The sequence below is a fragment of the Numenius arquata genome, chromosome 7, assembly GCF_964106895.1.
Source record: "Numenius arquata chromosome 7, bNumArq3.hap1.1, whole genome shotgun sequence".
NCBI lineage: Eukaryota > Metazoa > Chordata > Aves > Charadriiformes > Scolopacidae > Numenius > Numenius arquata.
In genome coordinates, this window is record NC_133582.1 from 24,809,658 (window position 1) to 24,830,904 (window position 21,247).

At 38.7% G+C, this 21,247-nt stretch overlaps 1 protein-coding gene across 1 annotated transcript; it reads left to right on the top strand.

The window, feature by feature from the left end:
• The first annotated feature begins 806 nt into the window (after nucleotides 1-806).
• Nucleotides 807-20,005, top strand: PAPOLG (poly(A) polymerase gamma). Its single transcript, XM_074150238.1, has 22 exons — nucleotides 807-823; nucleotides 4,086-4,244; nucleotides 4,324-4,390; nucleotides 5,081-5,162; nucleotides 5,246-5,355; nucleotides 6,539-6,592; nucleotides 7,706-7,817; nucleotides 8,464-8,553; nucleotides 9,155-9,293; nucleotides 9,435-9,507; nucleotides 9,588-9,708; nucleotides 10,023-10,107; nucleotides 10,509-10,562; nucleotides 12,952-13,071; nucleotides 13,401-13,510; nucleotides 15,813-15,934; nucleotides 16,020-16,189; nucleotides 17,077-17,180; nucleotides 17,257-17,495; nucleotides 18,415-18,486; nucleotides 19,074-19,130; nucleotides 19,907-20,005. Exons 1-22 carry the CDS (start codon nucleotides 807-809, stop codon nucleotides 20,003-20,005), a joined length of 2,256 nt encoding a protein of 751 aa, XP_074006339.1.
• Nucleotides 20,006-21,247: the final 1,242 nt, after the last annotated feature.

Below are 21,247 nucleotides of genomic sequence, written 5' to 3' on the forward strand. Positions count from 1 at the left end.
CGTCAAGCGACACTTAGCTTGCTCTTCAGCATTACTGGATGAGAATAAATTAGTACACCACTAGTGATTTCTGTCTTTTTATCTCCCCTCTCTCTGGAAGGGGGTGTAAGGAAGGCTGCATGAGAAGGGGAATGTCCCTGACCCTTAGGTGGGATAGCTGTGCTGGTGGGAAATCCCCCCCCCCCCCCCCCCCCGGCGAGGCCCGCCCAGCGGGCAGCTCACCTCCCCCCCGCTGCAGGGGCTCTGCCAGCGCCTCGCTCCTCGCCCCAAGGGCAACGGTGGACCGAGGAGAGTCTCCCCCAAATTCCAACCGGGTCGGCCGGTAGCAGAAACGTCGCCGTGTCCTGAAGGTCAGACAAATCCCCCAACGGCCGGCAGCGGGAGGCAGCCTTACCCTCAGGGCTGAATTCCCTACCCGCCCCGCAGCCTCCCTGCCTCACCCCGCCCACCTCCTCCCTCCTGTAAGGAGAAGAGCAGCCAGTGCACCTCTCGGTGTGGGCCGAGGGGAGGGATGTCAGCCCCGGTAGGGGTGCGCCTCAGCCCGTTTGGCGGCCGGTCGCCTCCCCCGCTGATCCTCGTGAGGCATGGAGCGGGAAACGCCTCAGCCGCGCGCCGCCAGGGGGCGACGGAGCGGCCGGGCCAGCGGGGGCGTGGCTTCCCCGTCAAGCCCCCACCCCCCCAGGAGCGCTCCCCCTTCTCATTGGCCGGGCGCCGCAGTGGCCGTCGGGAAGGTGGCGGTGGCGGCGGGTAGAAGGGGCACGAGTCGTTTGGGCAGCGGTTGTGGGTCGGGCTGTGTGGCGGGCGCTATGAAGGAGATGTGCGGGTGAGGCGGCCCCCGCTCCTTTATTCTCATTCCTTCTTCTCTTCTTGAGGGGCTTTCCCCGTTGCTAGTCCCGTGAGGGGCCCGGTAGGGAGAGCGGCTGCGGGTCCCGGGGTGTTTGAGGGGGGTAAAGCCTCCCTCCCGTGAGGGAAAACTCGTCTTTGAAATAAATAATGGACCTTTTCGGGGGGGGGGCGGGCGGGGCTGAAGGGCTCTGCGGGGTTAGCCCCGGCTGCCGGAGCCCCGGGGCTCTGTGCCTGTCTCCGCCGTGTGTTGTCGCTGTAACCTGGCAACGGCGCGTCTGGCTGCCGGCGGCTCCGGGCCCTGCCGCGGGCTTAGGCCGCGGGTCCAGCTCCAATGGGGGCGGGGGGAAAAGCGCCTTTCTTTCTATGTCGGGGTCAAGGGCAAGGTGCTTTTAACTTGCCAGTAGGTGTCCGGAGGTTTGGGGCGTTTTTTTAGCATGAGTTTGTGCGGTAGGAATGCCAGGTGTAGCTGGTGTTATTTCAGTGGCGGTCCCAGGACTGGGTGGGCTTTTTTTTTTTTTGGTTTTAGTTTGTTAAGTTTTTTGGTTTGTGCTATTAATTTTGTTTGTTCGGGAGCTGGTTTCTAGTTACTCCTCCTCCCAAGTGGTGAGGATGGAAGAGGCTGGAGTGATAAGTTTCCGACTGGGTGAAGGCAAGCTGACCTTGAGAGTTGAAGAAATGCATTCACAGTGAAGGCTCATACACTGCAGTGGTGGCTGAAGGCAGCTCCCTGAGCCGTAATAGTGTAAGCTCATCTGTTGTCTCTCGGAGAATGCAGGAGAAATAAGCGACAAAATCTGGAACAAATCAATTTAAGTTAACTTCTTGCATAGAATTAGGATCTATCAGAACAGAAATATGTTGGAGCTGTTCACTGGGCTGGGCAAATCAGCAAGAGTTGGTAAAATATTAAATTGCAACAGACTTTTTCTTTGAACAGGAGGCTGATGGATGAATAGGTAGTATGCCATGTATGCACCTTCCTCTCTTAAGATTCCTTCTTTGTATATGCCTGGCAATCTGGTACACTTGGGAGAGAGAAATAAGATTTTTTTTTAATTATGAAGGGGGAACAGATTCTATTGGGCATAAGTCACTCTTTCAATAAAACTTTCCAAATGCCATTTTCCTCAAGTTTTAAGCTGTGAGATCAAACTTTTGGTAATACATGTAAGCAACTGAAAAATATCTACTGTTGACTAAAAGAATTTAATATTAAGAATATCTGATATATCTAATTGATATTGTCAAGTCTCTAATTATAGTCTCTCTAGGAAGAATGGGGCAGTGAAAGGCAGATGGTGGCCTTCTGTACGTTGGAAAGAAATGTAGCAAAGTCTAAAACCTATTCTTGTTTTGTGCAAACTTTCTGAAGTGCAAGTTGTACAATGTACAAGTAATATGTAAAATATGTAGGAAGCTGCTGCTATAGGTGTTTTAATCTAGATGTAATGCACATCAATTAAACACAGCCTTTCCTTCTGCATTTGTTATGAAAATGATATCATAAGAAGGAAAATACTCATTATGAATATTTTTACTTATGAAGTGGAAGTTGACAATGCCTATAAACAAGGCGAGGCAAATTAGATCAAGGCCAAGTTACGCTTGTAAGTAAATAGCCAGTCTGACTGGGGAGACTAGTTGATAGGACTACAGTCCTAATACCCTCCTAGTTTTTTGGAGAACACATAGAAGAAAGCTTGAAAAATGAGCTACTGGGGGGGGGAGGTGGGGTGTGTGGAAACACTAGATGACTAAAATCTGTCTTTAGTTGGAGAAAGAAATGCATCTTCCTTCAATGGAAAAGGCAACAATTAGAAATAAGGAGCTGTAATAACCTATTTTAAAATCAAGTGTTGAAGTTGTCCTTTGAGCTCTTCCTATTCTAGCTGAAATGGGTCAGATGCCTTCAGTAGTTATAAGCATCTCTTGACTAACCCAGCTAATATTTGAAGTTGTCTGTATGTGAAGTAGAAAAACACCCAGTTTGAATAATGGTAACTAATTCTTTTAGCTATAGGGTCTGGACATGGACTCTTTGATAAGCATGCTGAGTTGTATAGCATAGTTGAGTTGTATAGACCTTTTAATGTGTCTCACACTTTTGCTACTAGTGTTTCAGTAAAGACCCTTGATCTGTTAAGTGCAGTTCATGCCTTCTGTCCTGCTCCTTTCCCTTTCCTGGTTTCAGCTGGTAATGCGAAGTAGGGTGTTTTCTCCATTTTTTTGCCTTTGTAAAGCAAGGGTTCTACTGTGTTTTAAAACAAAAAGCTAATGCTGGCTTTCATGTTTTCCTACTGTGTCAGTCCTGTGCTCTTTGTAATTGTGAATAAGTCTGAACACACAGGGCAAGCAGAGGGTTGGAGGCGAAAATTATGTCTTGCAGTAATTGGGAGTTCCAGAGGCAGTAACCTTGTGGGCCTCCTAACATAGGTGTATGGTGTCCTGCTCAGTCTAACTGGGCAGTGAGCTAGCTAAGCCAGACTTGAGCACCCTCTACAAACAGAGCTTAACTTGTGCTGCTTTATATGCTGACATACATCTCTTGGATTTAGATAAAACAGATGTATGTACAGCTAAGCCTCTGAACTATAAAAATTAACAATGTGTTAAGAGCACAAGGCTCTCCTGGCCACATTAGCTTCAGGTTGGTTGATGTTTTCATTTGTACTCTTCCATAAACAAAAATAAGATAATACCTAATTTACTCCATCAAGTCTTTTTAACAGATCACTTTGTTACATCTCCTTCATCTACAATCAAGTATAATGCCCTTCCAGAGTAGAAGCACAGCAAATACATTTAACTAAAATAAGACAGTGTTAAATTGTCTTGTTTAATGTTAGCAGGAACCTGGTAGGAATATCCTTAAATTCAAACTGATATAAAACTGAAATGTGTCCAGAACTTCTGTTGTATGTAGTGTCACCCTTAGTGGATTTCAAACCTTTTCATTTCCTGGTGATCAGCTCTAACTGTCTAGAGCAATGCAAGTAAGTTTTAGTAAGATGGTAGCAACTCGGATCTTTTCGTATAACCACAAATGCTTTTTTTTAAAAAAGTAGTTGTGGCTTCTAAGTTAGGTCAAGTTATCTAAAAATCATAAGTGGATTTTTTTTCTCATTTTTAATGCTGGGTAAAAGAGCAGAAGTTGAATTGAAAACCTGTAAGCTGAAGGGTGTTTTCCAGTAAGTTTTTGCACTTTTGTGAAGTCTTCAGTATTTTATTTTCTCCCACAGTACTTCTAGGCTGCAGAACCAGCCTCAAAGGCACTATGGAGTCACCTCTCCCATTAGCTTGGCTCCTCCGAAGGATATAGATTGTGTTCAGACTCAAAAGCTAGTTGAAGCAATGAAACCATTTGGGGTATTTGAAGATGAGGAAGAACAGAATCACAGGTATAACAAGACTGTAAAATTTGTTAAACGCTTAGGTTTTTTTTGTTTAGGGCAAACTTAACATGAGTTTTCTTCACAGACTGGTTGTTCTTAGTAAACTGAATAACTTGGTCAAAGAATGGATTTCAGAACTTGGTGAGAGCAAGGTAAGGATTTTTTTAATATATTCTTATCAAAACAGCTGGAGCCTTTTTATTTCTATTAAAGGTTGTACTACTAGGATTTATGCGAAAGTTCAACTTCTAACTTTAAGTAGAGCTGTAGTAACTCCTGTTGACATCAGGTATAAAAGATACTTCAGATGAAGATCTTGAAGTCTTTGGGGCACTGAATAAATTTGTGAAGCGGTTCTATCAGTTGACTTTAGAAGTTAACAAAGCTGAAACAATATATTGTGGGGGAGACATGCTAAATGGGCACTAAACTTGCCCCAAACAGCCTACAGCAGCCAATCTAGTTTGAAATTATTACACTAGGCTTGCCTTTGTATAGCTCTTTGATTGTGGTAAGTTAGTCTTACCTGCAGCAGACTTGCTAATAATAGGTCTTAAGCTGTGTAAATTAATGGAAGGATTGCTATGTTACTCCCCCCCCCCCCCCTCCTCCCCGTTGGTTGTTGTTTTTTTTGAGTTGCAAGCACTTGCTTCAGAAAAAACAGTATAAGTCTATTAGACTAACAACTTGGTATGGAGAGGGAGTAACTAACAATTTGGGAGTGAGAGGACATTGTTTATGGAGGCTGTTGTAGTCTTTCTAAGTAACTTGTCGGCTAGTTAAGCTTGTGGATAGGTCAATGTGTATATCGTATTCTTAAGTAAACTCTCTTCTACCCACAGAATCTTCCCCCTTCAGCAGCAGCAAATGTTGGTGGCAAAATATTTACATTCGGTTCTTACAAGCTTGGAGTGCACACTAAAGGTAGAACTTTCCTTGTCTGGTCATAGTTGTAATGTTTGAAAGTGACTTCAAACAATAACAGAAGAAATGGAATCTCTTTGCAGGTGCTGACATAGATGCTGTTTGTGTTGCTCCTAGACATGTTGAAAGATCGGATTTTTTTCAGTCATTTTTTGAAAAACTAAAGCATCAGGAGAAAATAAAAAATCTAAGAGTGAGTAAGCTCTCTCCTTGATAAATTGTGCAACTTTTACAATTAAGAATATTCATGCTAAAGACTTGTGTTGGTAGTGAATGTCTTACAAGCCAAAATAAAAAATTGCTTCTGAGTACCCTCTGAAATACTATTTTATGCATCATGAAAAGGTTGAAGTCAAGTTTGGTTCCTTTCCCAGTGACTGTACATCACATAAGAATTTTTGTGGTATACTTCTCCCCTACCTGTAGTTTGGGAGTGAGTCAGCTATATCAAAAAGCAAGGTTGTCCCAGGAGCCTTTCTTTAACCTTAGATGTAGTAAGGTGCTTGAAAATCAGGTAATTGCATGCAGGAAGAGGAAAGGGCAGCCTGAAAATTAAGGAAGTTGAATGTGATGTGGAAAGGCTTCTGTCAGTGCCTTTGCCATGGAGTTCCTCTGCATGTACTTCAGGACCTCTAATTCATTCTCCTTTAGTTGTGTTCCTCTCTGGCTACTCAGCCTGAGACTTAGTGGAAGGGCTGCATGCTGTCAGCTTTACATAAAGTTAATAGGAGCTGTGCTGTGATCATACAAAACTGCTTTGTAAAATTACCTTCAGGTGCATATGTTGCATAGCTTGCATGTAAAACTGAACTCCTGAGAAGTGATTCTCTTAGCCTAGTCTTCCTTGTGCAGATATTTAGCATAACTAATGAGCCTTTGTTTAGATGACTGTCACCTGAAAACAGACTCACAGCTGGCTGTGGCACAGTTCTAACAAGTGGTCTACAAAATTGAAAACCATCCCATAAGATAGCTGATAGCATCTCAAGCCCGGTAGAAAATAAAAATGTAGGAGACTAATGCATGCTGTCAAATGTGGACAGAATTTTTTTGATTTCTCTGGATGTTAACCAGTAGTAAAATAGCTACAGAAATCTCTTACTGTTCTTCCTCACTACCAACCACTGATACTGATGTCTCATGATAATACATGGTCATCCTCTGTATCTCTTGACTAAATAACTCTGTAAAGCTAGTGTTGTTATTGTAATAGTGCTATACTGCTTGCTGCTTATTAACAATGCTTTTGGTTCAGAAACAACTCGGTCTTTACAGTGAGTAGTTTAGCAGTGTAAATTCTGTATTGTACCATATTTTAGGAAAAACATTAAAGTAGCGAAATATGTTTTCTTACACAGTTATCCTTTCCTTTACAGGCAGTTGAAGATGCATATGTGCCAGTTGTCAAGTTTGAGTTTGATGGCATTGAGGTAAGCATTTCCATTTTTTTTTCTTTGAGTAATTTTTTTTTTTTTTGCTTTGGAATAGCAGTCACAGGTCCCTGGAAAAGGTGTCCTATTTTGAAAGATTATTGGTATCTTAAAGTATATTTAGGAAACTGTAACTGAACAGCCTGACCACAACCTATCCCAGGAGAATACATTGCAGTAGAATGGGAGCTTAGAGGAAAATAATTCCCTAGGAAGCCTGGCAGGAATAGGAACATCAGGGGCATCATTTTCTAAACCTGCCAAGACAGCCTACTTGAGCAGCATTTGTCTCACAAGGATTGTTCAGGGGGGTGTAAAGGCAGTGTCCTTGTGAACTCTTCTTAGCTCTGACAAGCTAGATTTCTACAAAGGGCTGCATATAGTGTAGTTCACTGTATGAATCGTGTGAGCAGGCTAAATGTTTTGTTGCAGAGCAAAAATGAAGTGGTTATGAGACAATCTGGAAAAGTACTCGTTTGACTCCTGTCTAGGTTTGTCAGCTGCAGGAATCCTTGTATCTTAAAGACATCTTATGCCCTGAATAAAGACCTGCATGCTGTAGTACCTCAGCAAGTTACTGCTTGGTGTTACTATCTCGGAGACACTTATGCAGTAACTTTTCTGTGGCCTTTATGTGGTATAGATATTCACAGAATAATTTTCTTGCCTCAGACTACTAAAAAACAGATACTTTTGGATCAAAAAGGCTTACTGTGTATAGAAAATGCTCTCTCCTTTGCTGAAGTAAAATTAATTGTAGAATCAAGATGTAAGTTCAATCACTTCAATTATAAGTTCCCTTTTAATGGAAATTCTAAGTTTAGAGTATCTTTTCAACTTAAAAAAAAACAAACAAACAAAAAAAAAACCTTTCCCTAGTTTAAAAGGAAGGGGGGATGCAATGTAGGTTTTGTAAACAAAATATCAAACTTCTAGAAACTTTCTTGAATTGTCTGGCAAATAAATCTTTTGGGAGATGTATCTATAGTCACATAATCTTAAATACAAATGTTAACCCCTTTTTTTGGACTTGACTAACTGTCCCCCACTACTGTGTAGTTCACAAACAGTGCAGCATTCTAACTCACGGTTGGCATGTTTTTTCTTCTTAAGATTGATCTTGTGTTTGCAAGACTGTCTATGCAAACTGTTTCTGATAATCTTGATCTTGGAGATGACTCGCGTCTGAGAAGCCTGGATATAAGATGTATACGGAGCTTAAATGGTAAGCGTATTTACACACCTTTAAGAAGATGTTACTAAAATTGGCGTAGAATGCACATTACTCAGTTTCTGCATCTTGTATAGAAACTTGGTCTCCTGCGTACTGGAGATCTCAAGAGGTGGCAAGTGGGCTTACATTTAGATGTTTCAAGGAGTTGTGTGTTTAGATAGACCTGTATTTCATGTTTCTTTGATCAGGATGTGTCTATTGTTCCAGTTTGCCACAGAAACCGCTTCAGATGTATAGGTAGAGCACATGATAGAGAAGAATATGTTGTAGTTCATAAAAAGAAGAAAAAAATTCAAAATACCTGAAGCCTAACTTGCTCACTGTTTAACACTGGCTTAATTGTTCCTGGCTGTTGAAAGAAACCCAGCTTTTGAACTCCTGTAGAAGTGCCTTATTAAAAATTGTTGGCTATAGTCTAAGCTATATAAAAAAAAAAAAAGCTGTTGAGGGCACCAGTTAGCTGAAGTGATATTGAATGTTATGTGTAATCTATAATTTTTTTAAGGTAAGGCAAAGCAAGTAATCCAAAATTGTTGTCATAGACTTGAATGTTAAATTGTAAGCTATTGATCCAGTATAGCATAAAACTGGCTTGTACCTGTTACTAGGAACTTCTGTACTTTTTTTTTTCTTACAGGTTGCAGAGTTACTGATGAAATATTACATCTAGTGCCAAATAAAGACAACTTCCGGCTCACACTCAGAGCAATTAAACTGTGGGCAAAACGTGAGTAATGTGATTATTCATGGTCTTTAAACCTTTCAGAGACACCTCACACCAAAAAAATAAGACCATTAGAAGTACTTGAGCTGTGGATAGCTATTTAAATGACTGTTTTAAAACTAAAACCAGTTTAGATTCAAGGTCTGTCCATGTGGTAGATTCTGTGTGTTTTTCAATGGGGTGGAGTGGGGAGGAGAGGCAAGTACCTACAAGACAAGGTGTTGCATTGCTTATCAGAAACATGATTACAAATTATTAAAATGCCAAGTTAGGTATAAAACCTTGATACATAAAGAACAAAAAAATACCATTTGCACATGTGGCTAGAAGAATGACAGAATTTTTTTCTTAAGGGAACTTGGTGTGAAGCAGTAGCTGTAGCAGTGCAGGCAAATTTCAGAGTAGCAGTATTTTGGGAAATGGGGTGGAAATGATTCATTTTCTCATTACTGTAAGGACCAACAATTTTGGCCTGATTGCACTGCAAAATTAAGTGACTTTGAGGCTGAAGTATTCTATAGATTGTGAAGTTGGTGCTGTAAATTTGAAGGAATACACTTGAATTTTGAAAGACTACAGGCTAACTACAATGTGTCTATTCTAGGACGTGGCATTTACTCCAACATGCTGGGATTTCTTGGTGGGGTTTCCTGGGCAATGCTAGTAGCAAGAACATGTCAACTCTATCCAAATGCTTTGGCTTCTACTCTTGTTAACAAGTTCTTCTTGGTTTTTTCAAAATGGTAAGAGTTATTGTTTGTTTTAATTTGCATAAAGAAGTAACACTTCTAGAGGTAGTTCTTTATATAAGATTTACATTGACAACATTCAATCCTACCCTGAATTACACAGCAAAGTCTTAGTTTCTGGCTTTTCTTATATAGGGAATGGCCAAATCCTGTATTGCTGAAACAACCTGAAGAGAGCAATCTTAATTTACCAGTATGGGACCCTAGGGTAAGTAGACTTTGAATTCAAAGCCTTTAAACTTTCTTGTAACCTAACTGATGCTAAACAAAATTGTTCTAACATCATAGGTGAACCCATCAGACAGATATCATGTAATGCCTATCATCACCCCAGCCTATCCACAGCAGAACTCTACATACAATGTATCTACATCAACACGAGCAGTCATGGTAGAGGAGTTCAAACATGGTAAAGTTCTTTCCATGCTTATTACCTGATTGAAAAGTATAACTCTTGCTATATGAAATAAGGTTATCTGAATTGATTATATTCCATGAGGTGTTCTGCCCTTTCAGGTAGAATAGGTATCTGGAAAGTACGCCTGTTGCAGGCAATGAGGGACAAGTTCTACAATGAACTGTTGTAGTAGGAACCACATTGTCAAGGAAATTCCTACTTTTTGATCTGTTGATTACTTGTCAAAACCTTTACCTTGTAAAGTTTTTATCATGCTCTGCTAGTCTTAAACAAAATGGTAATAAGGTTTTAAACCTTAATTGTAGGTCTTGCAGTTACAAATGAGATTCTCCAAGGAAAATCAGACTGGTCAAAGCTCTTTGAACCACTGAACTTCTTTCAGAAGTACAAGTATGTATAAAATCTACTGTCTGAACTTGAAATGATTTACTTGTTAACATAGTGAGTTTTAACTTGCAGTCTAAATAGAAGATGGCATTAATATTTGTTTTTCAGAAACTGGAGGTAATCATATGGATTTTGGTAAGGAATAAGTATAGGGAAGATAGAAAAAACTGTGTGTTATGCAAGTGATGTTGTTTTTATTAGAAAAAATCAACTATGATATTTAGAACGTAGCAGAACACAATTCTAAAGGATGTAATTAGTTTTACTTCAGTTAATACTGTGCTGGATACAGGATATAATCTGTCCTGTATAGATTATGACTTCCAGACATTTAAGGCAGTTTTTGTTTCAGCTGAAGGAATATAAAGTCCTGAGCTAGTATATTCATTTTTCTTTTCTTCTAGGCATTATATTGTGCTGACTGCCAGTGCCTCTACAGAAGAGCACCACTTAGAGTGGTAAGTCTTGCTTTAAATGTAGATTCAATACATAATTGAAACTCGGTTCAATGTTTCACCTTATTTTTTGTTACCTGTATTAACAAGTGAAGTATTAAATTGTGCAACTAGGCATGGAATACAGTACCAAGTTAAGTAGATAGTTCATCAGCAAAATTAAAAGCTTTCTTGTGAAGGGAAGTTAACATAAATCTTGCTGTTTAAGAAGTTAACCTAAAGATTTGAGTCATGATGAGAAGGAACAAAGAGGGTTGGTGGGTGTATGACTGATGGTCAGATGCTCTGCTTCATGTAGAGAAGCAGATGCAAGAAGTCTAAGGAGACTGCATACCCAACACTGCTTCAGTTAGGAAGATGTTCCTTGTTGCAGAGACTGAAGCAAGCAGGGTTTACTTGATGTAACCAGATGTGTAATGGACACTGGAGAGCTAGATCTTTTACTGACTTATAGAGCAGTGGTCTCCAAACTTTTTTGATTGTGCTCTCTCTTATTAGCAAAAAAAACCCAACTTTTTTTTAACATGTACTTGCAATATCCATCTCCTTATTTGCAAGTCACATATGCATTACCAAAGTTCTAGTATTTTCTTCCTGTATGCCAATGGATTGTCTTATGCGCTCCTTGGGGAACACTCCCACGCATATTTTGAAGACCACTGTTCTAGAGCCTTAGAAGACTTGGTTTCATAACTTTTTTACTGAATGTAGTATTAAATTTAGGACTAGATTGCACTTGATGCTCGGGTTATGTATTCAGCCTATTCCAGAGCTTACTTCTCTCTAGTGAAGTGAAACAAGGCTGTTTAATCTGGGTGAAATGTGGCAGTCTGTGCAGAGCATCTGAATGCTGATAAATTGTATTTGTGAAGTCTTAATCTGGTAGTGTGCTTAGATGTCTTATGCTTAGTACTGAAACAGATCCCTTCAGCACGCTTGGTAGTGGACAGGCAAATTGCAGGAGTGCTGATCTACTTTGTGAAGCTTAATGCAAGAACAACTTCAATTGTAGTTAGAGGAAATGTCTGCTTATGACATGATATTTGTCACTGTCTCAAGGGAGATGTGCCAATAATATTTTAACCTACGTGAATGTGTTGGCTAACTGTGAATCTTGAAATAAGGGGAAACGGTGAGGAATTAAGGTACTGTAATGTGTGTGTGTGTTGTTTTTAGCTTTGCAATGGTATTCATTCTTAAGGAATGAGTATTTTGCCTGCTTTGCTCAAGTAAACCAGCAAAATAGCTCTGTGTAACAGACCCCTGTTCTGAGTGCACCTTGGTTACACTTCAAGGTTTGACTTGTGCTTTAACGCAAATAATTTAATTCTTGTGCTATCTCTAAAAGACAGCTTACTTAATGTTTAAAAATAGCTCTAATACAAAGTTCAGGTAAGAGATATCTAATATGTTCACTTAAAAACTGTATCAGGTACAGCTTGATATCAGTCACTGTTAAGTATACAAGGAGTTATAGGCACAGGGCTTAGAGACAAATAATTTATAAAGTGAAATGGTTTTTAGTGAACAAAGCTTATTGTATCCCACAGTAAAGGTGAAGAAAGTTCTGGCTCCAGTAAAAGATGATCATTTTGCAGTGACAGAAATGGGGGCAAATGGGGCTTAATTTTGCATCTGGGAAAACTAAAGAGCAGAAGATAAACTTGCTTCAGTTTTTCTGCTATAAGAACAAGTTTAGTTCACTAACTCTTGAATGGATTTGGGAATAGATAGCATATCTTTGTTGTTCATCAACATAAGATACTTCTGAAGAGCGTATAGATTTGAGTGCTTTCAAAGTTAACCATGTTTTAGGTAAAAAGGGTAAAATGCAAGTACTTTATTTAAAAGAAAAGGCTTCATGGTCACGATTAATTTCTTGGGTAAGTTTCTGATGAGACTGTGACTGGATCATTTATTTATTAAAGGAACTATATTTTTCAATTTTGCTAGAAGAGAGAAAACTCACTGAATCTGCAGGAAGAATTGTGTCTTTGCTCGGGTGTAACTGAATAGTTGTGCTTGAGCCTTTTCTAAACTGCTCTTCTCCTTGATCTTTGGGGTAAAAAGGAGTTTTGCTGCACTTCAAAATGCAGCCAGAGGTGCTGGGATCTGTTTCTTGTTGATACTTTCATCATGGACTACAGGTTTAAGTGTATCTGTATTGTTAAGAGTACAAGTTAAATTTATTTACCTCTGTCTTTGGAAGCCTTAAAGCTCAAATATCACTGGAAGCATCTCAGTCTACAGCATGTATGAGAGAAATCTATTATCTGTTCAGCTGAATGAAACTACTTATTCATTGGTTAGCATTTTTGTATTAACATTGTATTATAGCAAGGCATATAACTACTGTGCTGGATGCAGTTAATGAGTAAATATCTCTTATTAGGGTCGGCCTTGTTGAATCTAAAATCCGTGTGCTGGTTGGAAACCTGGAGAGGAATGAATTTATAACTATTGCACATGTAAAGCCACAGTCTTTTCCTGGCAACCAAGAACTCTGTAAACAGTGAGTTTCATTATTTTTCTGAAATACATTTTGGCCGATGTATTGTAACTTCTTTATATTCATCCATGTCAGATCATCTGTGAGATGTTCAGCTAGGTATCTACTGTTTCGTAGATACGAGCTCTGACAGGCAGGTTCCGAGCATGTAAGATCTTTTTAAAGAAAGAAGGGAGAACTTGAGAGAAGTACTCTAAGAACTTAAGTATGGGCTGACTAATCTTTAACTGCTGTGTACAACTAAACTGTTTTGCTTGATCCCTTCTTGAGAGCAGATACTAGCATCCGAATAACTGTGCATAAATTATAAATTTGTGAAACTGTCTTTTTAGGAGTGGATATGTGTCAATGTGGTTTCTTGGAATCGTATTTAGGAAAGTGGAAAATGCAGAAAGTGTTAACATTGATTTAACATATGTTATACAGTCGTTCACAGATACAGGTAAGCCTATATTTTGCTCTAGTCTTGTAGGGTTTCATTTTTTTATTCTAGTGGAAGCTGTTTAACAGTGAATTGTGCTTTCTTTTGGTACTAGCTATTAGATAGTTCTATAGAGAGCAATATATAGCAGATTAGCTTTAAAAATGTACTGTTTTGACACTTTGGTAAAGTAAGTTTGTCTTGACTGTATGTGAAATAAGAGTTCTGCAGGTCATAGTAAACACTCACAAAGGAACTGCATTTCATTAATTGAACAGTCAAATGTGAAGCCAGATGTCCATTTACTAAACTTGTCAAAAAGATGCTGAACTTTGAAAGTAGGAATTAACTGTATCAAGCCCTGAAATAAACTGTTAGTGCCTGTTGACAGTATTCTTTCCAAAATAATAGTCTGTGTATGATGCGATCCCAGAACACTGAAAGTCAGTGTTGTCACATTGTAATTACAGGCAGTCTTGCATGCAAACCTTCATGTTCATCTTCCATTATTACTTTTGATAGATGTAGAAATAAAGTAATATTGCAAGTGGTGTTAGATAATGCTAGAATAAAGGGGTTTTGGGGTGAGGAGTTGTTTGAAAGTAGAAGTCTTCTTCATAATCTGTTTCCTGCTTGTGTGTGGTTAGGCTTGTGCCTAATTAAATTCTAGCTATCCTAATGAAGAACGAAGGAAAGAAGGTTACTTTTCGGAAGAGACAAGTGTGTTTGAACAAAGTTTTAAACAGTGGACTCCTTTAAACGTTTGTTTGCACTGATGAAGAGTGTATGTGTGGTACCAGCATGAGCTGTGTGTTGTTTTGCTCAGACAACAAGAGTAAATGCAGTAAAACCTGACCCTCCCTTTAGCTTATGCTTTAGGATACTAGAAAAGCTCAGAAAAGTGCACCAAAACTCTTGTCAGAGTTTCAAGCCAGGCAGGGTGACTTCCTTAGACTTGTACTGTTCATCTGTACTGATGCTTGTCTTATACACTGCACACAGTGGCACCATGTTTCAATGCTGTGGCAAATGTAAATTACGTCAACTAAGTTTATGTGCTGCTAAGAGGTTAGAACTAATGCTAAATCCTTTTTTCTATGCACAAACTTGATCAGTATAGCTGTGTGCTCTTAGTTTAGTGAAGCACTGCCTATAGTATGTTTCAGATAGAGGACTTGAATCCAGAGACATTAAACACAAAAAAAGGTATGAAATCCTTTGGCAAATGTAGGACTGAGCAATGTTATGTGCAAGAAAGCTTTTATCATGTGCCTTGATTTTGAGAGAATATTTTTAGAGGACAAAGATTAACTTCAGGTTGATGGGCTCAAGAACATAAGGCTCACTGTTTGGAAGGCTTCTGTTAAGTGAAATTTATCTTGCTTTTACATAAAAACCATTATTGAATTTACTTTGAAGCAACTGTTCATATTGGTGTAAATATTCACATTTGTGCTTTTATTTCAATTCTAGGTGTCCTGTAGAAAGATGAATAAGCCTTTTTGTTGCATGTTCTTACTCTGATTCCCATTCTGTTTTAGTAAGCTGACTTTCCAGTTATGCTTATGATAGGCCTGTTAGATAAGCTTACCTAAATGTGACTTAATCCTGTAATAACTGCTGTTCTAGTATAGCAGTTTTAAGTTGCATAAAAGACTGTTGCAAACACTTAAGAAAAACCTGTTTAAATTGCAGTGCGTTTGGTAGGTTAGATGCCCTTAAAATCCAGTCTTGCTTTCTTGGACAGATAGAATTTTAACATCGAAACTACTGAGAAGTTATATAATGTTACAGAACTGTTATGAAAAAAGCCGATTGCCACTGAAAATACCAAATAAAAATATTAGTTTGAATCTTCAGTAAGGTGTCTGCTCTCGTCAGCACAACTAAGTTGATTCATCTAAGGCTTCTAGATCTATTCTTAACCAGAAAACTAATGGTTAAGGAGTACTATCACCCTCAGGTTAAAATCAACTCAGTTTTGGATTCTCTAAAATCACAATTCAGCAGCATGTGAGCTGCATGATTAGCAAACTACAGCTGCAACTGTGCACATAAATGTGTATTTGTACTTAAACAGCTGTTATGTATCTGGTCTCTACTGGATGTGAAATGAGCATCTTAGGTCACATTCATTTTCTTGAGAGACTATATGTGGAATGCTTGGGTAGCATTTCGTGTTCAGTTAGGCTGGAAACTTCTTGCTCTTTGTTTGGGCTGGACTGGCTGAAAGACTTGCTGTTTCTAAAGAAACCATGTGTAACCTTGACAAATACCTGATGCAAACATGCCCAGTAAGCTACAACACTAAATTTCACGTTAGTTTACAGGCAGGCTAACAACCTCAATGTGCTAAAGGAAGGTATGAAGATTGAGGCAGCTCATGTGAAGAGAAAGCATCTCCACTATTTTTTGCCTGCAGAAACCTTACAGAAAAGAAAGAAGGTATAACAATAATATAGCTTGTCTGGCAATCTTTTTTTGCTTTAATAATTACTTGAAGACTTCATTATTTTCTTAACTCTTTCAGCAAAGCATGCCAGATACTACTCAAAATGCTAGTGGGCTTCAGTGCAAAAGGACTTCTTCAGATGGAAGCTGTTTGGACAGTTTCAGAGACACGGACTCCAGAACACCATATAATTCCTCTTCATTAAATAAGATGTCTAAATTGGATACCTCTACAACAGAGATAGAAAGGTTAGCACCTTATCTTTAGAATTGTGAAGAAGCTGCTTTTAACTGACTCTGTGTGAATGAGATCTAGGATTTCTGGTTTGAATCTATGTGGATCATAAGCATATGGAGGGCTCTAATGTCTTCAGGAACAAACCTGGCACCTCCTTTGGGCATGCAGTGGGAGATGGGCTAAATTCTTGAAAACAGTTAATGTACATGAACACGTAGGTACGAAGAGCTCAATACAAGAGAAATTATTTTGTCTTGAATATAAATCCCCTTAGGTTAATGTGTAACTTGAAGCTGGAGTATTTTATGTGTAGATAATTGTTTTTTCTAACAAAGTACAGTTAATGCCAAGCAGTATTTAGTTCTAATGAAGTGCTGATCTTGATCACAGAAACACTAGAGCTTCTGCTGACTTAGTGGAGCAGTATGAGAACTTGGGCAGTAAAAGTGTCTGTCACTTCCTGGCAAGTCTATCTGTCCATAAGCTACTTCAGCACAGGAGGAATATGTAATCTTGAGTGTAATAGCCCAATGTGTAATGCCTGCTGTGTTCAGACTGTTTGGTACTGGCGGAGTAGCATGCACAAAAATATTGGGTGCATGTATGGAAAGAGCAGATATATCCAGTACTCTGTGCTGCTTTTAATGAATGTATTAAGCTGGAAAACGGTACCAATATGTAGAGACTCACTAAAGAAAATAATTAAGTTCAAATTCGCAGTCTGAAGTTCAGCAGAATGAAGATGATCTGCTAGATCACCTGTGAGTTTGTGTTGTTTAGTAGAGCTGTGACAATGAGCTAGGAAAGTAGATGTTTGTCTTGCATGAACTTTCTGGAAATGAAATATATAGTATTTTACAAGCTAGCATTTTATAACTCTAGCATCTGACTCTTACAGAAATGCTGTATGTCAGAGATCTAGTGGCGGTAACAGAGAGAAGAGATCTCATGTAGCTGTGCCATCAGTGTCTAAGGGACTCTCCATTCCTGTTATTGATTCACGTATGTATTGAAGTAGTGGGTGGAATGCAGTCTTTAATTTCATAGCTATACTCTAAAAGCTCAGTGTCTCCTACAGAAATGCAGGCTACAGTTGCAATAAGAACATCGGGACCCCCAATTGGTTACACCATTCCAGGACATAACACAATTTCTCAACTCAGAGCACATTTTGTCCAAGGACATAATGAATTAAGTGGGACCACAATTACAGATCCTAAGAGTGCTGCACCTAAACGACCTTATTCATTGACCTCTAAAGGATGTCATTCACCTACATCAGAAGGATGCCCCAAAAAAACAAGAGATGAAGAAAAGGTAAGGAAGAGGGAGGGGGGGGGCTAGGCCAGGAATGGTTTGCTGTAGTATTAACTATTGATATAGAATAAATGAGATAACTGAGAAGAAATGCATATATACATTCTCAACAGATTCAGGAATCTAGATTTAAGTGTAATGATAGTTTTACTAGGATGTATATATTAGAAATTGTCTTGCACATAATGTATAGCTATTAAACAAATACTTACCTAGGATCTGACGTTAATGACTGTTTCTAGTCTGGTGGCAGGGTCTTTAAATAATACTGCGCTTACATGTTACTGCACTGACCAATTGCTGAATGAACTGACTCCTTTGGAAATTCAAAAAAAAATTATCTCAAAAATGAAGAGGATATGAATCTTACAAATGTAAAAGTATGAGCCACTCTTGTTCTGGCAGACAAGTTTTGAATGCCTATTGGTAGTCTTGCTGCTTTAGAAATCAGCACCCTACACAACAGGCTGTCCACTGCTGAAATGACAGTGTGGAGTTGCTTGTTAAATCTTGTTTTGGTGGAAGCTTTAAATTAATGCTTGATTTGTGTCATTGCTATGTATAAATCTCCTTAAATAGCTATTTCTGTGGTTTGACCTCGGATTTGAGGCAGAAGCAAAGAACACCTAGGAAAAAACCTCAATTTAGAATCATAGAATTGTCTAGGTTGACACTTGTAAAGAATCAACTTGCAGAACTGCTATCTAGTATTGAATATTTCAAGTACAGATTTCAAGATTTGGGTAGTAAGACTTTTTGAGAGGCTTGAGATACTGTGTGGGGTAATGGTAGTCTTGCTTAAGTGTTGTTTTAAGAATGGCCACTAATACATTTAATGTGTTGACTGGAAGCTGTACCCAAATATGAAGACAACTTTAGTATAGCAATTATTCTGAGTCTGTGTATTCTGTTCTTCTAGTTAACTGGCCAGGATTCAGTATTCAAAGATGGTGGCAATGCAGAAGATGTCGGGAGAAGATCTACAGAAAATGTAATTTTGAATTGGTTTTACTCAGTGGACTAACTGAAAAGCTGAATGGACTGTTCTAGTGCCTAGACTACTTTGCATAAATACTCTACACATTTATTGATGTAAACAAAAATTTGCTTTTTAGTTTAACTTATTTCAGTTTTTGTTTCCCAAATACTACACCTGTATGACCTATCCTTTAAAAGAAATTACTACCAGGTGATTTGGCAGTATCTAGCTTCTTCCCATGCTTGAGATGAGATTTCATTTTTTTTAAAACCACTTGATTCACTGATGAAAACTACTGTAAAGACTAAAGCATTTGCCCTCTCAAAGGGAGTATAAAGAGCTCTATTTAGTGTAGCTTGCTACTGAAATATAAACTCTTGAGGGTATACCTTCAAATCAAGATGCGGTCTTGTTGGTAAAGTGAAGGTTGAAATACTTGAAAAGCTATATGTGTGATTATAGGTGTTAAAATAAAAAGAGGTGGAGGTTGTCAATGTATGTATGTATTTAGTTTTTAAGCATCCTAGCTGCCAGACCTTGCTGTCTCTCAAGTCATGAATTTGACAATACTGCCTAACATATCCCTTCTGGCTTTTTAGGGAGGCCTTGGAGGAAAACCCATGCTGATTCCACTTATCAACACATCAAGATCACAGGTATTATTTATTGTGTCTTTGTATTAATAGGCAAAGCAAAACTAGAATTTTTGTTATGTACAAAGACTTATGTACTGTTAAGCCCTATAAACTTGGCGGTTCTAAATAACTGATAAGCTTTGGCCTGTCATGCTTCCACCAAATCATATAGCTGAACAATGACATTCCAGGTTCACTCACAAAAGTGTAGCCAAAGCTTCCAAGTTATGGAACTTGAAAAACCATGTTTCCCTGCACTCAAACACTGACACAGTTTGTTACCTGACTCGTTTTTTTCTTAAGCAAAAAGATCTGTACTCCTTGTAGATCTTCCATAAGGTGATCTGTGCTCTTATTAAATACTTGTATACTGATTTCTGTGACCAGATTTGGAAGCTTTGAAGTGTATAAGTGACACTAATTCTTCTGTGTCGTGTACAATGTTATGAAATTGAGGGTTATAAGACTGGAAGTAATCTGGACAGTAAAGACACTGTTTTTTCTGATCGGTGGATCTGAGAAGAATGGTAGTTTCTCCTATTATGCTGTTGAGCAACTTGCAACTTATTTTATCTCCCTTCAGGAATATAATTATCTCAATTGATGCCAGGAAAGTGTTCAAACAAACAAGTGTCGTGGTGGAAAAAAGTCTTCTAAATATTTGGGCTTGGGTCATACTGTTTTGGTACACAGTTGTTATAGTCATCTAGGAAAGGGTTTATCTGCTGCTGCTTCTGAATTAATGAATTTAAAATTTCCTTTTTTTTTTCCTTGTGGCATCTTTTTGTGTGTTGTAGAGGCTTTCCAGTAAAGAACTACCAGATTCTTCATCTCCTGTTCCAACAAACAGTATTCGTATTATTAAAAGATCCATCAAACTTACCCTTAACGGGTAACCAGTATTTCTTCAGGTAAAGATAATTCACTTCTTTAGTGGTCCATATAATCAATCTGTATTGTAGTTACTAACAAAGTATGGAAGGTTACTGTTGCCAAAGTGCAATTGGCCAGTTAAAATCATGGTCTTATTTTATAGTATTGTTAGATGCTTGTTTCCTTTTGAACTACTCTTTGCATATTCTTGTAACAGTTATCCTTATTAGTCTTTTAAAAAGTCTTAACTGTCAGTAACTGAGACAACTTTTGAAAAAGCTACAAAAAAAACTTGTCCTGTGACTTGGATTCAGAATGTATGTCAACAGGTTTAGCTTGTCACTCTAACCACATTCGGTTTCAAGTGTGTGTGAACATGCCTGTATTCATTTGTGCTTTCCTAGTTCGTGTGCATATTGTTCTTATCTTAAATTATTTTCCCATTTGGCGCATACACTCCTGTGCATTTGTCACAATGGTGCTCAGCTTCCTCAGCTAGTAGCTTTCCACTGTCTAGCACAGCCATGCACTACACAAGTATTGTCTCCCATGGAGGCCTATAAATAATTTAAAAATTGAAGAAAATGCAGCAGAGGATGCTATCAAGGTATGAAGATGATAAATGTGTCCCATGCCATGTTATCTGATTTTTTTCTTAAGACTGCTCCAGCATGAGACTCAAGGGTTTTTTGTTGTCACTGGGTAGTAAAGCGAAACTCGGAACACACAGCTGAAGATGCACTTAAACATTGCAACAGGCGAGGCTGTTGTGACACTACTACCCACCTGCAAGCTGCAGTCTTGAAAGCAACTGGCATGCAGAAAGTGGTTTCAGATAAACCTTGAAAGTTGTTCTTAATGGTTGCATGAAAACTTGTAGTAGTCTTAAGTCTGGTTCTGTAAACTGATAACACTGCTTACCCGGTTAAGAGCATTAAGGTTTTTTGAGAGGTGGGGAGAAATTCTGATATTATGAAACAAATGTTATTCTACCTCTCTAATGCATTTTCTTTATAATTTGGTGGTTTTGTAAATGAAGTTGTATGTGTTTTCCAGAGTATTTTTGTATGTACTGTAAAATACTATCTTTCAAAGAGAAATTGAAAACCTTCCGTCTCTTTTTTTTAATGCAGGTGGGATCTGCTTAAAAAATCCAAACTACTAAACCAAATATAAGATGGGGGGGCAGTGCCACAAAAAATGTTCTACAAAATAATAATGTCATGTTAAAGTAAGTTTGAAGGAACTAGGAATGCTGCTTTCCT

Excerpts from the sequence above, each read along its gene's own strand:
- PAPOLG (XM_074150238.1), top strand. Across the intron at positions 10,563-12,951 it reads GAAGAGCACCACTTAGAGTG|GGTCGGCCTTGTTGAATCTA; the intron begins GTAAGTCTTGCT and ends ATCTCTTATTAG. Across the intron at positions 19,131-19,906 it reads TCAACACATCAAGATCACAG|AGGCTTTCCAGTAAAGAACT; the intron begins GTATTATTTATT and ends TGTGTGTTGTAG.